Source organism: Phymastichus coffea, unplaced genomic scaffold (genome assembly GCF_024137745.1).
Source record: "Phymastichus coffea isolate CEN01 unplaced genomic scaffold, Cenicafe_Pcof_1.1 PCOF00198, whole genome shotgun sequence".
NCBI lineage: Eukaryota > Metazoa > Arthropoda > Insecta > Hymenoptera > Eulophidae > Phymastichus > Phymastichus coffea.
Genome location: NW_026707009.1, coordinates 16,509 through 33,282, shown reverse-complemented (window position 1 = coordinate 33,282; position 16,774 = coordinate 16,509). Strand labels below are relative to the sequence as shown.

Genomic DNA, 16,774 nt, shown 5'->3' with positions numbered 1-16,774 from the left:
TCTTTTTGCGTTTAGATTACTCTGGACTTATAAAAATACATGTTTTTCGAAGCTCGCAAAAAATTAAGGATACTATCTTTACATGCTTAACAACTCGTGCAATTCATATAGAGCTTACAATCTTTCTTAACAGGTTCAGCTATTATGGCTTTTCGACGTTTTGCGAATCATAAAATTTTTCCGTTTATTAATATTAAAAAATGCAACTAATTTTAATAATTTTCTATTTATTAAATAATGAAACTAATTTTGAGAGAGGCGAAAAAGAATTAAAAGACATTTTGAAGCAATGGAAAAGAGATTAGATGGACGATTTTGCATTGAAAAATCGTTTCACGTGACGGTTCAATCCCCCAACCGCTCTTTACATGGAAGGAAGCTGAGAAAGATTGGTCAGATCTATGAGGAATTCTATAAATTGTATGTTAAAAGAGAAATGTCCAAGAGAGGAAACTCTTCGAATCGCTTTTACAGAAATTGAACATTCAATCAATTCGAAACTGCTAAAGTATGTTTTCCCTGATCCGAATGATTGAGGAGCTTTCACATAAAATCAGTTTTCAAAAGAAAGACCTTTGGTTACTATCAGTTTCGATCGTTACAATTTTGAAAATGTAAAATTGTGACATCAATAACAAATTACTCGAATATATTTCGATAAAATGTTGAACGATCGACTTAACGAGTCTATTTTAGTGTTGCGAAAGATATTATCTGCAAAAAGTTAGAAAATTGACGTGAATAATTTAAAGTTGATACTTAATGATCAAGGTTTTACGTAATTAATGGTAGAAAGGAATTGTTACTTAGCTTATTCCATCCTCATATAATGAAGTTCACGTGGTAGTAAAAAGTACGGATGACGAATGGTGCCCTAACTCTTAGAAAGAGAAAATTAAATCAATACGAAAGGGTTCAAAGACTATGATTTTAAACTGGGTGGATTGTACCGTGCTAATTCAGCAAAAGATGACTGTAAAATTAAAATTATGTAAAATCTTCAACGCAATTAACTATAGAACAATAAGGCATGGTTGTTGGAATTACATTTTTCTGATATCAATTCGTTAATGACGCATTGGTATCTGGTGAGACCACGACACCGATAAGTAAAGACTTGTCGATGAGCATTAGGTCACCGCACAAGAGATTAACTTTTTTCAGGAAATAGATTTATTCGATTGTTGATGTTTGAACTTTATCACTATCAATTTTTTTATAGTCGAATGAGTTTTTCTACGGCGACGTATATAAACGTATGATTTTGCAGTTTTTTAATAAATATAATATAAACGTACTATGATCATAAAGTTTTCTTGGATATCTGCTACATTAAATGTGTTATTTATGCGTAACTTTATTTTCTCCTGGGCTACCTTGAAGAGAAAGTATTGTTTTCAGGATTTTTAACATTTTTTTCTCATTTTTTTATTTCCATTTTTTATCCAATACATGTCTGTCATTATATTTGAATATACTGTATCTAAGTTTATTAATAATTGTAATATATTCTTTTCTTTGAATTAACGAAAAGTCTGCAGTCACTTTTTCTTGCTGTGATATTTTATTCTTGCAAATGTTAAAGTTATAGTTAAAAATATTTCCATGTTTAAAAATCGTTATAAAAAATCGCTTTCGTTTATGTCTGCATTACCACCGGCTCTTTAAAGTATATATTAATTTATCTTTGTTACGCAAATTTTATACTTTGATATTACGTTTTAACTGATATTAGCTCATGATGAGCAATAGGAAGCTTTTAAGTACATTCATCTTATTATACATTTACTTTATTTAAATTAATTTTATAACCAATTTTGAGTCAGATAATAAAGATTGCTGATAGAAAAAAATGGACAATTATTTTTTCTTTTAAGAAAGCGCTCCTCCACCAATGTTACTGGTAGCACTTTTTAAATTTATGTATTGACGAATATATAGTTTAATGCATCCAAGAAATTTTTTTCTTAATCCACACCCGTATATAATACTAGTTATAACAGTCAATCAAGTAGATGCTCAAATTATTTAATAATAGTAGAAAATAGTGATCCTATGCTTTATTCCTTAGTTTTATTCCTTAAACGTTGTATTTCAACAATTTGTAACACCGTGCTTTACAAGGACTAAACGCCGAGAGTGCTGTTCATCTTGCAACACCTTGGACAGGTCGCCGTCGCGCTTTCCGGTGGTTAAGCCCCCTAAATTCCCCACTACAAATTTCAGGATAAACAATTTCAGAAAGTATGTCAATTTTGTCTTTTATTTTCATGCTGGTGGATGAAAACTATTGTATTTGATGATACCTGTACATGTATGAGCTGCCAAAATAATTTGATGTCAGTTTTATCCATGTAATGACCGCAATATAAATGAACATCTTCTATTACTTAGTTTTTAAGCTATCAACATTAGATTATTGTTATTGTTATTGTGACTTCAAGAACTACGTCCACGCAGAACACTGCAGAGGTATACTAAGTACCAGTACACATTAGTCTTGATTCCCTATAATCGTGAGTATACAGATCCACCTTCCCCACCATTTTTTGAAAATGATGAAGGATGAAAAAGTTTTACACGAATCATGTCTGGACCTATAGTTTAAGGTGGAATCCGAATCACCGAAATCACGGTAACCAACGTATAAAAATTTCATTTCTAAAAATCATCGCATACCCGGGGCTCGAACTCACGACCTCTTGCATAGAAGACTGGGTTCTTACTCACTAAACCACCATGATCGCTTAACTAATATATTTTCATATAACTCATATATTTTGAAGCTTGAATAGATGGTACATTTTTATCACACATTTGAAAAATTTATTTTTGAATATTGCAATAGTTTAAAATATTTCAAAGACCCATATCAATTAGAACAGCTTAAATTAAATAATAATATTATAGTAGAATCAATGTTAACACATTTAATAAATATTTAAATTTTAACATGCAAGAAAATTATCAACAAAATTTGCAAATTAATACACAGGAATGGAGCGATATAAGGAGGGAGTAATAATTCTTTTTTAAATGAAAGTTTTCATCTTAATAAGTTCATGTTAATAGTATTTTATCGAAAACTACTTCCTCCTTTACGAAAAATACATAGATAGATAATTAAACTTCTTTTTGAACAATTGTTACATTGAAAATTATTCTATATAATACAAATTCACTCAAACGCATTTTGAAACACAAATAGAAGGATGATAGAAGATCAATCCATGCTCTGATAAAAATGGAAAAATTGTTACTATTTCACAATAATATATGATTTAATTGTAATTATATGTATTTTCTTTTTTATGTATTTATTACTTTTAATCATGATAAGTAACCTTAATCAATTTACTTTAAACGGTTACAAAAATAACTTTTAAGCTATGGGTGCATTTGTAAATTAGTTGGGAAAATATTTTTTATGATGAATTTTCTGAAACCGCCTTTTTTTGTAACGTTTGGATTTGTGTTTGAATTATTACCTATTTCATAAGAATAAAGTAAAAATTATAGTTTCCTGATTCCGGGAATATTATTTACTATATGATAGATTCCAAATATTTCACTTCACAAAACGAAAAAATTAACCAAAATATTAATTTTATAAATATATAGAATTGAAAATAATGCATATAAATTGCTATAATTATCTAAAATAATCGCGAATGAATTAGATTCAATAACTTAATAAATATGTTTATTTCTTCAAAATAAATCAAGATCATTTTTTATTTAATATTTTTCATGTCTTTTAATATTATTTCCGGAAAACCGATTGTACAGTAACATAATTAGTACTCAATATGATAATTCTATACATGAAGATAAAACCAGTCAGTGATCTATTAAATTTCCATTGGCTAACATCGCTCTTTCAAGCTTTTAAATTAGCCATATAATGTAGTATATGCAGAGCAAAAGAGATTGAACATGTGGTTCCTCCTGACGTTATTTATTGATTATTAGTACATAAATCTTATCAAATATATCGGTGAATCTATTCTTACTAGCTATTTTTAAACATGAACATTTTTCGAGATTATTACCTTTTTTCGAAAACCGATTAACAGAAGGACTACACAAAAATTTCAATAATAGTACAACGTCCTATATATGTATTCAATTCGTCTATCCAAAACAATAATTTTCACGTCAAAGTGTCTTGTTATTTGATATAATGATTCCATAAATAATTATAAGATCACACGATTAGATATATGCAAACTTATCTCGTAAGAATTCTTCTCTATTATTTTTTTATTTTTCTTTCCCGATTATTCTATAACGTTGTACATATTCTTCTACGGATCTCATAACAAAAAATACTCTCTATGTATTGATATTATCTGTCAATAAGGTCGATTATTAACTGCTATTTATAATTATCTTATGTAGAAGAAGAAAAACAGTAAATAAAATTAATCTAAAAGTCTTGGAACTAAATCCAGACTACACATATCATAAAAAATATCCCAAACTTAAAATACACACAATTTGAAATTTCGATGTGTACTTTGTTAGAAGCCTGTAAACCTCATTCATGAAAATTCAATTCAAGACAAGAATATCACTGTAATAAAAATTATTAAAAATACAATGATCATTCATTCTGTTACAGCTGACATAAAATTTAGCATTGAAAAAAATATTTTTTTAATATACGAGTATTAACTGTCTTAAAATGACTAACCGTCTGAAGTTTAATCACTGAATGAATACATTTTAATAATAGTACGTTGAAGAAAAAAAAAATCTGCATGTAAGTAACTGCATATAGTGAAATTTTCATTACAAACACCAATAAGAAACTATTTGTAAGCTATTTCGAAAATTTTTTGTAATTTTAAATTAAGCATGCAATAGATGTTCTAATTTTGAATATGCAAAGTGTTTTATAGTATCAGTGATAACGATGTCATAGCAACAAGACATCTATTATTATATTTACATCGATGCACTACTTTATGCATTATTTATGTGAGTGTTAAACAGTAAATTATTGCCAGAAGCTGATAGTTTATTAGTGATACAAAGAATCAACGCGAAAGGCTGTACGTCAACATTGCATTTATTTCCGTGATGTAGTTTTTTCGTGTGTTTCGATGTGGTTAGTTTATCTTGACTACTTTCATCTCATTAATTAATGTAGCATATCAATAAAACCATTCACATAAGAGATAGAGAGTACGCGACAAAGTATCAATTATTTCAGACACATGATTGATCTTCAGCTTTACCTTCTTTAGCAAAATCCGATACGCGTTGGTACAGGGATTTAAAAAATGCCATACTCATTACGCGTTCGAATTACCTGTAATCAAAAAAATAAAAATATATGTATAATATACATTATTATATATATTGAGCTAGTCAAATAAAAAATTACATCAAATAATAGTTCTGTTGATAACTTAACATTTATTATAATAAATGCGTGCACCCAGAAAATCCAGCAGGAATGCTGTTTTAAAAAACAATTTGCGATTTGAAATTCGAATACCTGTTATCAATTTTGCTTCTATAGAAAATAATTTATTTTATAGAAGATATTTTGAGTTTATGTGATTAATGTATACCAATTCTCTAAATAAAATTTTGCATTAATCAAACAAAATAAACCATACACTAAATGTGCAATAAATTCTTATAGTTTGTATTATGAAGACTGTGTCAATCTAAAAGCATATAATTAGCTTTGTACCCTTTACAAGTTTCATAGTGGGACTTGTTTCTGTTTTACCTTCATTTTTAGTTTTCTGAAAATATATAAATATCTCTACAAATTCTTATTGATACCACCCTTTAAAGCAAAGTTTTCAAACTATTATCAGAGGATAATATATTTAAAAACTATAGATGTATATATTCCTTCAAAAGACTTGAACCACATCTGACTCAATCCTTTGACAATTTTATTAAAGTTTGTTTCAACGAAAAGTAAAGAATATTTTGAATAAACATTTTGCAGAACCATGACAATGTATTTATATAATGCAATTTGTGATTATTTATAGTAATGAATATTACTTTGTTACTCTTAGAATAATAACGTTACGAAAGAAAATTTGTTGAGACTGAAAATGTTTTTTATTTCAAAATTATTTATGTAGTCGAATTATATTCTCGGTCATGCTTAAACAGCATAAAAAATTCATTGAAATAACAAATCAATTGTTCATAACGATAAAACATTACAATTTTAAGGTATATACTTTAGCTACATTATATTACTTTCTTCAAATTTTTTATTAAACACTTCAGAGTTAACAACTAAATTATATAATTAGGATGTAGAAGATACAGTAATGATATTAATTATAATAATAATTATAACAGGGGCTTTGAGGTGGTATATTTTAGTTATATTGAATATTATATAATTGTTCAACCTTATTACTATTCCTACGCTTTTTTTGATTCGTTATAAAATTCAACTGCTTTTTTCGTGTAGGCTTCCCACTTGTCCGGCTGATTTTTTGTAAACCAAGCAGCTATTTTTTCGAAATTTTCTTTTTGTTTGTTGGTACATTTGACACATTTAGTCAAAGCTGCTTCTGGAAGAATTTCTGTAAAATAACCAAGATTGAATTAAATAATAATTCGTAATACTGATTGAAAGATAATTGTTTAAGTTCATTATAATTTATCTTCGGATTGACTATAAATTGTTGAAAACACATGATAAATTTTGAATAAAGATTCATATTGCAAACTAATATTTAATTGAATAATGCATATTAGACAGTGTTTTTACAATACAAGTGGTATCTATACTCGAACATTATTCGATTAAATAATTAAAGTACTTCTTCGACTAATTTGTTAAGGATTATTGAATATTATTGATTTGCGATTAAAAGCACATCGATAAATGTTATTAACATGTTGTGCTCATTAATTTTGTTGCTTTGTCCTAAATGAAGATTCATCTAGACTTTTCGGTGTTATCATTAGTTACGACAGACGTATTGGCTAATATGCTGTTTCTGATATTCGTCGATGACTAGTACATAACAAGAGTATAAAAAAAGTATTTAATAAAATGGGTTATACATCAGAAATCTTTATATTCTATAATAAATTAATTTTCAACGGTACTCAATAATTCTATCACTGAAATTTTGCCAGTTGAGTATTATATCACTCATATATTGTTATGACACGCAATATCTTATATTTATGTGGTCGTATTTTGACATGTATCACATTATAAACAATGCATTCGAAAGTTGAACTTATAACATGATTGATCACATACTTAATGCACGGCCATAGAACATTAAGAAATATTATCAAAAATATAAGATACTGACTATAAATATATAAACCAGAAAATAAATTCTCATATACATATATTTTGTGAACGTATAAAAACAATTTATTCCAGTTAAAAGTACTCTATATTGCATATATTAAAACAATAGTTTTTTTAATGATTATTACTTACAATATGATTTTTAGATGCAGACGGGATGAATAACTTAAAAGATCGACCATTTCTCATCCTGCTATTTTTAATTTATTGAAGTGAAAATATTTCGTACCAATAACTTAATTTAGAAAAAAATCTTATAATTCTAATAGTATTTAACTTGTATCTCTATTTATTTAATTACTAATTGTCATATATTCTAAATCTTAAACGGTAAATACTTTATCAAAATCATTGTAAATGAATAATAATGCATGAATCGCTTACCTTTGAAGTACTGAGCATCAGGAGTAACGCAAACTGAATTTCCCATGTAACAATTATAATATTGTTCTCTGAGATTGTCATCAGACAAAATTTTGTCAACATCGACGTAATCATACTGATCTGAATATAATTCTTCAGATGCTACAGCGTAAAACGCCAAACACATAAAAAGTATCACTTTCATGGTGTTTTAATCGTACAAAAAACTTCTTTGTAGAAAATAAAATCACTTCTGTCGAATTCGAACATCGTCGACATTTATATAATCGTTGGCGACGATGCCCCACTACGAAACTACTATCTGTATTTTCTGAGCTGCCGCAATCATATCTACTTACTATACTTCGTCAATTGCAATTATGTTCACAAATTTGTATTGTTCACATTCAAAGCTACAGATATATTATAACGTTTTAGAGAATTAAATGAAAATTTTTCAATAATTTTTTATACTTGAATAGAAGAAATTTTCCTATATTTAACTTTTAATTACTCATTATTATCTGTAATATAGATAGATCAATTGTGTATTCATCATAATTGTATCAAGATCATTATACAATTTATCTACCAAATAGGATATGTCACACATTAACAATTAATCGTTGATGTAGCTGTATTTTTATATCATTATTCTTAAAATAAAACGAAATTTTTCTTGACGTTAGAAACGAATATCTTATTTTTAGATACACTTTCCTTATTTTGAAAATAATTATTTAAGAAATACCACCAATTTATGAACTTTTCTTGTGACACTATTGATTTAACTCTTATCTAAAACTCGATAATTTTTACACACTCGTTTTATGTTTATTCTTATCAGAAAAATGATACCTGCAATGTATAAGACACTTGAAAACATTTACAAGCATGACTTAATGATATATTTGTCATCAAGAACAATTGAACTAATAATTGAACTAATTCTCAAAGAAATGTTCATAGGAAAATAATAAATCTTATGAAGACAGTGAGATTTGGATGAAAATAATATGAAACATAATGCATAATCGACGTGATATATCAATATAGGAGTCATCGTAAGTCATCGAGTCAATCTAAAGTTACACTTCTAACTAACCATAGCTCAAACTTGACCTTTAAAATTGAGAATTTTACGATAAGCTCTTTATGTCTCATTAATAATAAACAAACTTTTATATATTGAACCTCTTTAATTTAGATATGTTATCAAGCAATAAAAATTAAAAGATGTTATATAATTTAAAATGATGGTATAATTAAATGTTTCAACTGACTTATCGAAGCGATACAACAATAGCTGTAAATTTTTTGGATAATTATTGAAATAAAATATTTTTTTTAATCACGTTAAACTATTTTACGATTCCATTAGAATTCAGACACTAATAATTTTTACAGAAATTACTTTCAGAACGATAAAGAAAACTTGTGGGGCTAAACTTAAAGTATTAATAAATTTAAAGCAACATGATTTCTTTACATTCATTCAATTACGTTGAATTTTACAAGTAAAATTCTGTTTGGAGTTTAAATATTCATAATTTTAAAAGTTAAAATAAACTAATATTTCATTTTTTTAAGTGTTTTGATGATGTCTATTTCGCAAATAGGTAAGTATGCCATATAAAAAATATTGCTGTAAAAGTTAATGATGTAGAAAGTTGATTTCGTACACTATTTTTTATTTTTAAACTCGTTCAAATTTCTTTTTATCGTGTTAGTTATCGTATGTTTGTATTCAAGATTTTCGATCGAATGCGTACATATTAAAATTTCATATTAAAGAACGTTTGAAAGTGAATTTGTAATGGTATTTATAATTATAAACTGTAATATGTGCGTCGGGTGCTAATGGATAATTAAAAAGTAAACTACTCATTTCACATTTTCTTGTGAAAAAATTGATACAAATATGCAAATAAACTTTCGGTCGTAAGCGTAATAATAATCAAATCTTTGTAATTATTTTTTTATTTTTTCTTTAGCATTCGCCGGTGAGTTACACTTCATTGAAGTTAATATCGTAAAAGTTTTTTTAAGTATACATAAAAAAATTATAAAATGGTAGAATTCTGTGTTATCATTTGAGATTATAGGATCGTATTTGCCCAACAAAGTTTCAAAGTCTACCACGTGTAGTCGCCTCATTCGATCGTAGGTCGTAGGATAAAAAGCAGTCGATCATCTGTGCTTCCAGTACCTACTTTACCGACTAACATTGAATACGATTGCTGGAAACTGTAGCATTTTCAACTGATTCGTATTGATTAAATTGCTCGGCTATCATATTTCGTTCAAGAATCAATTTAAAGGAACGATTTCATATATAACATTCTATGAGCGGACGATAATTTTTGTCATTAATTTTTATATCAATATTGAAAAGAGCTCCCAATATACTTATTTTGGTGAACATTGAAAATCTATAAAGCAATATAAAGACGTATGGATAATCAATCTATTAATACATATATTTATAAAATAAAATAACGGTTTCAACAATTTTTTATGTTAATGTTATAATGTATAATTGATTTTTAGTCGTGCATATTGCGTATCATTATATAGATATCGAGCCATTGGTAGACTTAAAAGAACTACAACTTTTAGAGTTTATTGAAGTTTTGATATGTATAATACCCATTCGACAATTTCTATAAAAATCTCGATAAAAAAGATTGTTTATGATCTCGAGTTTACTTGAATTCCTTTCTTGAATTTGCGATAGACATATAATCTCAGCATCCATTATTTATTAGTAAATTGTTGCATTTCACTTAATACGCATTAAATCACAGACAGTATCTGTTTCATCGATATTATAAAATTCCTTTCTGAGAAATATCGAAATAAAAGAATAAGTATAGTAAAATTATTTTTGCTGTGTATTAGGAAAAAACATAAATCAATAACAGCAAGCGACAACCGTTCATGCTCTCTTAAAAATCATTTATGAATGTATTTTTTCAGATCATTCTTCTGGATCATGTAGTTCATTTTATAAAAGAATAGCAAATTCATTAAGCAAAATATTAACAGAAATTATTGATGTAATTAAATAAAAATTTCATTTGCATCAGTATCTAAAATATTGTATTTCTTAGATAAGTTTTTTTAAGCCAAGGGTACAATAAGATCAAACTTAACGTAGTCAATGTTACAACAGTTAACGATATCAATAACACTTACAACGCTTGAAGCTGTCTTTAGAAAACTTGATTAACCTATCGCCATGAACCTATAATACAATTACTCCAAAATATCGCTCATGCAGTGGAATAAAATAATATTATTATGGTACAATCTAAATATATCTAAGCTAGGTATTGATACCGTATTTATATTATATTACTTTATTATTACAAATTAAGGTTTACTTTGCTTGAATTGCAATTCACCAGATGAAATAATTACTAAGCGATACTTAATATTGAAAAGAAAAATAAATGCTATTTTCAATTTTGCAGATTGAATAATTGAATACTATTCATTATGACAGCGTATTATCGAAAGTCATTTGTAAAGTGCAGATAGATACTTCACAATGACGGACTTTACCCTTTCTAACTTTCATCACATGAGGATTGATCATTTCCTTATTATTAATTGAACGATTGTATTACCGACTTCATTTACGTATTAGTACTTTAGTTTTAGTACTTTATAACTCAAAGTCATTCGCAATTGTGTGTTAAATTGCTGTGCTTGCGAATTGCTTTACTAGTACACTTGAGTTAGAATCTTCTATTTCAGACAATCACATTGCTTCGCACACGGACGCGCGGGTATAGAAAGAATTTTTCAATATTTAAGTATAGAAGACTCGTTTATGCATTCAGGGAGCATTTTAGAAAAACCTTATAAACACATTCTAAACTTGTCAAATGCCGTAGTATTGAAAATGGCAATTTTATTTTCATTTTTAGCATTTTTTACATTTTTTTATTTGACGATACGTAGGAGGAAACTCGAGAAAGTCACAGTTTATCAATTTGAGTGGGCAATTATCGAACAGAGGCATAAATTCCGGCTATAACCGGCGGCTAAACCTTTCCTGAGATGACCTTTTCTTCCACATTCTCCGAGTTGATAGATATGAACTAAAGGCTGTTTCTTATAAAAAATAAAAGATACACTGAGGGTATGGTGGTTGTATCGACAAAACAGATTAATTCAACCACTTCAAGAGTGAGCATCATCAGTTCATAGCCAATATGATGCAACTTCTAACATACCTCTGTTGAAAGCTTATTGTCTCTCAGCTTTTTTTACAGTTATGATCCCAAAATTCAAACGTGATATTACGGATGACACACGTACCTTATTAAATTTGAAATTCCGTTTATTATATCTTTATAGGCAATGAAAATGTTTCAATGCACTTAACAGCTTGAAAATTTAGCAATTTTCTCAAATTTTCCTCGAACTTTTAGTTATCAAGTCACGTTATTTATTTTCAACATAAGGACATGAAATTTACTAAACAAATTATACTAGTTATTGCTGTTAATGTCAGTTTAGGTAGTCCTCATCTTTCCATACAATATTACTTTACTCATTTTCTGTAATAATTTGACCTATACGAATGTTTTTATAACAATGCAATAAGCAACAATGTTTCTAAGAGCTATTTTCTTGCATATTATCTTAGGAATTACGATGCATTGACTTTATGCTGACAAATGAGACATTTATGATCTTTGGAAATCTGTTTTATTGACTATAAATTTAATTGTTTTCAAATGATTAGTTATTTTTTGCAGCATCTCAAATATATTATTAATCAATGCTTATTTGATTCACAATCATAAAAATTAATAGTAAAACTCAACTAAGGATTTCAGATTACTTATTAAGTTTGCATAAACTATATTTATAAATTAATGCTTATTATGAATTTCGCAATAAGAGCTTTTTGAGAATGCGAAATGAATTCGATAATAGGAATCACTGAAATTTTGTACACTGTGTGCTGAAAATTAGTCAACTGTAGCAACGATAGATTGTTTGGGTACGATGCAATGATTACATCGATTGAGAATACGATTCTATGATAGATGCGTAAAGTGTACAAACAAGCATATCTGTATACAGCGCAGCTTCAATTATTCGCGGTGAGCATGTTCAAGTACAAGCGAGAATTAGTAAATAGCTGAGCTTGCAAGAGAACGCTTTCGCGTAACAGCCGATAGGTTTTAACGAAGGGCAACGGTAGAGCTTATCGCCCACACCGACGCCTGTGCCGAGTGATCTGCGGCTTTAGCTATATACATACATCAATAAACCTATAAATAGTACAAGTACGATGTCGAGTGCACATCACGTAGATAAACCCTTATTATTATGCTGGTCCGACACAGGACTGTTTTCAACATTATCCGAAAATCTAGCTGAAAATGCGACCGATACTACATATCAGTTCACCCAATGATTCACTTTATCATGAACCTCATTATTGTATCTGACCTCTATTTACGAGTTTATACACTCGACCAATAGCTTAATACCATTCTAAATAATGAACAGTGATTTTTGTTACCGATATTATTTAAATCTATTGTGACTATTTTTTAGTACATAACATTGAGTATACCTTGATACGATGTAGTTGTCAATCAACGTGTAAATATTGCTTTGAATAGTTTCCACGTTATGTAAATTATGTAAATCAGATTTAATGGTGCGCAAACCTAGTAAATTGACTAGCTTGTTTGAATGATCATTTATTTTGATTCACAAAGCTAGCTATCCTTTATTGCGCTATACTCGTTGAAGAGTTTTGTTGAATCAAGTAAGTGAAACCAACATCAGATAGCACTCGGATTTTCAATTTACGCCTGCTATAGCGTCACGTCGTTGTGGTTTCATGTTTGTACTATTAAGCAGTGACAGTTCCATCCACTCGAATCATTTCTGATGTTCTAATCCATTTCGCAGGAGCTATTTGTTACTCGGATGACTGAATTTTTTATATCTCCAGATTTTCTTTTTGCGGAGATATGTAATACGCCATTTGATTCATCGTCATTCACGCTTTCGAGAACATTCGTCAGAAATTTTCCAGCGCGTACATAAGCTAAATGCTGCCTGCTCGAGCATAAGGGCTTCTGGAAACTATGGAAAATCTGGGAAGCTCAATTAATTTTTCTTACGACTATACGAACTATCGGACTATATCAACAATTAATAATGAATCATGAATAAACATGACAACAAAGTTTTTTTATGTTCCAGTTTTGAATTGTTGTGCATAATTAAAGATTAATCTATTGAAAAATCCATCGTACATGAAAAGATACAGCCATTTACGCACACTAGCCTCACATGTAGGGTTATCACTTAGGTTACTTGAATTGGAAAATCGATAATGATTACAAAGGTGATAAGCTTGTAAGCTATTATTAAAGCATCAAATTAATGAGGTAGAAAACAAAGGCAGTGATTAGTGATGATAGGCAGGACACTTAATTTACAGACAGTATACCTTCAAAAATAAGAGGGAGTAAGTTATTATTATTAGTAAGCAAGAAAAGTGAGAGTCCCTAGCGTTAACTCGCGAGATATTCGATTTCCGATGGGTTCACCTAGTTTGCTTTTAACAGACAACGATCACCTTAAAGTTCAAACCCGTCAAGGAAGCTCATCTTGTTTGCAATAGCGCTCACTGAAATTTCGACATGCGCCGCAGACTTGTCTCAGAGCTTACCAGGTTTTCCATAGTTTCCCAAAGCCCTTGTCCGTGCGTGGGCGTTTCCACACATAAACTATTTACGGCACTACGTGCTGTGTGTGTGTCTTACTTGAGCTTCAGAGTCTATTCAAATGGAGTGCGCTCCTTTTCAAAGTACTCAGATTGTTACTCGTTCGTCGACATACAAATATAGCACTGCTACGCGATTCAACAAATTAATTAAATTTTTCAACGAGTGCTTTATAAAATGTTGTTGAAGTCAGTCAGAAACGGTTCCTGAATTCTTATTTTCTTTTTCATTTCTTGACATATTCATTAACATATCTGACATAAATTACTTTTTTCATAGGTAGGTTTTGTCAATTTTACAAAAATACCATATTTTACATATCACAGCGATAAAATATGATTTATCATGAATTATCGACAGATGCTATAAATAATCTTTTAGTTTTATTCAACTATAAGGGTCAAATTGCTACTAAACATTTATTTTGGTTTTTGAATAAAGATTGCGAAATTACAACGTTTATTTTAATTTTACACATTCAAATATCACGTATTATTCAATTATCATTCAATTTTCGATTGATAATCAGAATAATTTTGAAGCATAACCTTTTGCTTTTAAAAAATTATTTACTCGCTGCTATTTTCATAAAATATGTTAAAACAATAATATTGTAGTTTATTTTTTTCTTTCCTTATTGCAAAATGACCCGTATCAATTATGGTCAATTTTGAATTTTTACAGGTAAAATCTCAACTCAAAATCATTCATACAGGCTTATTTACTGCTACATAATAGTGTATTACGCGACTATATTATGTTAGTCAATCAGATCTTATATAAAATAATTTAACATGCCATCAATTACTTTTTTTATAAAGGAGAATTCGATTAATAATGATGGTCGTATCTTTTACTTTACTGTGAAATTTCAAGAATACAAAGAATACAATAACTGTTTTCATTCAACATTTTAACTCGATCTATCATAGATACTTGCCATTGTACATATTTGTATTTTTTTTCAATACAGAACTTTTAGTAGTAGAAAAAATAGTAATCAAATATTAGTAGAAATTTTCACTGTAATATAATCGAAAATCGGTATTCCGACACACTCACTCTTGACGAAATCATTGAACTGTATTGTTTATAACTATGCTGCTTTCTTCTTCTTTTCAAAAATCAAAATAAAGTTCTTAAAGCTCACAGGAGCAAACTTTTGCGTAGCCATGAAAGATGGATCGATTTATACCACAAGAAGAATAACACAGCCTCATAGCAATTTCACATCAACCGTTATAATACTAGTTTATTTTTTATTTTAGCAACGTATAGAAAGAAAAATCTGAGATTTTGATTTAATGGAAACATGCATTTCTAAGTAAACCCCGTACTAGAGTGCAAAAGTACTTATTAAATTTAAAAGAACGTGAATAATTGAAAGCATACAAAAACAATTACAATTTTATTTTAATTCCTGTATAAATTAGATTTAGATAGGAAAATAAACAATTTAAAAAATTAATAATTTTAGAAAATTCAGAATAGACTTTATTTTTCGATGGTACCATTTTTTACTATTGCAGCATAAAAATTATTGAATTGAGAATTTATGGTATAGAGGAAATGCGTCTGATATAGGTCTGATCCATGCTGTTTTTTTGGAATTTTTTAACAAGTTATAAACTTTGTTCAAATTATTGTATCAAAAGTGAAGGACTACCAATTCTCAAGCGTTAATTTCATAATACCAATCAGAAGAAGTGAAATAAGACGTTATATATGATTGAATATATTCATTGGGAAAATATAATAAAGTATGTCATTTTATCAAATTCAATGATCAGCAATTAGATTTGAATAATCAATCACGCTGCTAACCGCTAAAACGTATAATAATAAATGAAAATATCGTTTCCTTTTTAACCACTTTTTGTATTTAACACATTCTACCAAAAATGTGCCTTAATTCAGTACTATTGTCTTAATACTATAAGACGGTGCATTAAAAGCTTCAAAACATTTTGACTCATCAGTTGTTATCTTGTGACTATCTATTTTTGCTCAACTCTGGAATCGATAAAAACAAAAATGATATTTTACGTTTGCAATAGCTTTTTAGAACTTAATGAAAATAAAAGCAGATATCGTTAATCTAACTCGAAAAACATATCATGAAATATTTTTTACTCAAAAGGGTACCCCACATTAAGGTAGTTGAATTGACACCCTATCTAGTCAATAAAAATAAGTAACTATGTGCTTTCAACATCTACAAAGATGAAATTTATCTTAGTCGACGTTGAGGTTGATTGGTGTAAGAAAATAAGGAAAGAAAATTATTGCTTACATCAATTAAGCACAGCGTTTCCCAAGA

General features: G+C 28.5%; 2 protein-coding genes across 5 annotated transcripts in view; both read right to left on the bottom strand.

Moving 5' to 3' along the window:
- The window catches only part of LOC131673792 (dual specificity calcium/calmodulin-dependent 3',5'-cyclic nucleotide phosphodiesterase 1-like), a 125,592-nt gene that overhangs the window by 98,426 nt on the left and 10,392 nt on the right, over window positions 1-16,774 (bottom strand). The window contains exon 2 of one of the 4 annotated variants that reach the window (XM_058952079.1): window positions 5,244-5,317. The exons of the other annotated variants lie outside the window; for them this stretch is intronic. Coding sequence (XP_058808062.1) covers window positions 5,244-5,301 — 58 coding nt within the window. The 5' untranslated portion in view covers window positions 5,302-5,317. The remainder of the gene's footprint in view (window positions 1-5,243; window positions 5,318-16,774) is intronic. 4 annotated transcript variants of the gene reach the window in all.
- LOC131673796 (ejaculatory bulb-specific protein 3-like) lies at window positions 6,225-7,915 on the bottom strand. Its single transcript, XM_058952084.1, has 2 exons — window positions 7,706-7,915; window positions 6,225-6,572 (listed from the first exon to the last, which is right to left on the bottom strand). Exons 1-2 carry the CDS (start codon window positions 7,887-7,889, stop codon window positions 6,409-6,411), a joined length of 348 nt encoding a protein of 115 aa, XP_058808067.1. The 5' UTR covers window positions 7,890-7,915; the 3' UTR covers window positions 6,225-6,408.

What these genes read in the sequence shown, in the direction of transcription:
- LOC131673796 (XM_058952084.1), bottom strand. Translation starts at nt 7,889, where the DNA reads ATGAAAGTGATACTTTTTATGTGTTTGGCGTTTTACGCTGTAGCATCT. An exon ending in TGATGCTCAGTACTTCAAAG is followed by an intron (nt 6,573 to 7,705) that starts GTAAGCGATTCA and finishes GTTATTTTACAG; the next exon opens with AAATTCTTCCAGAAGCAGCT.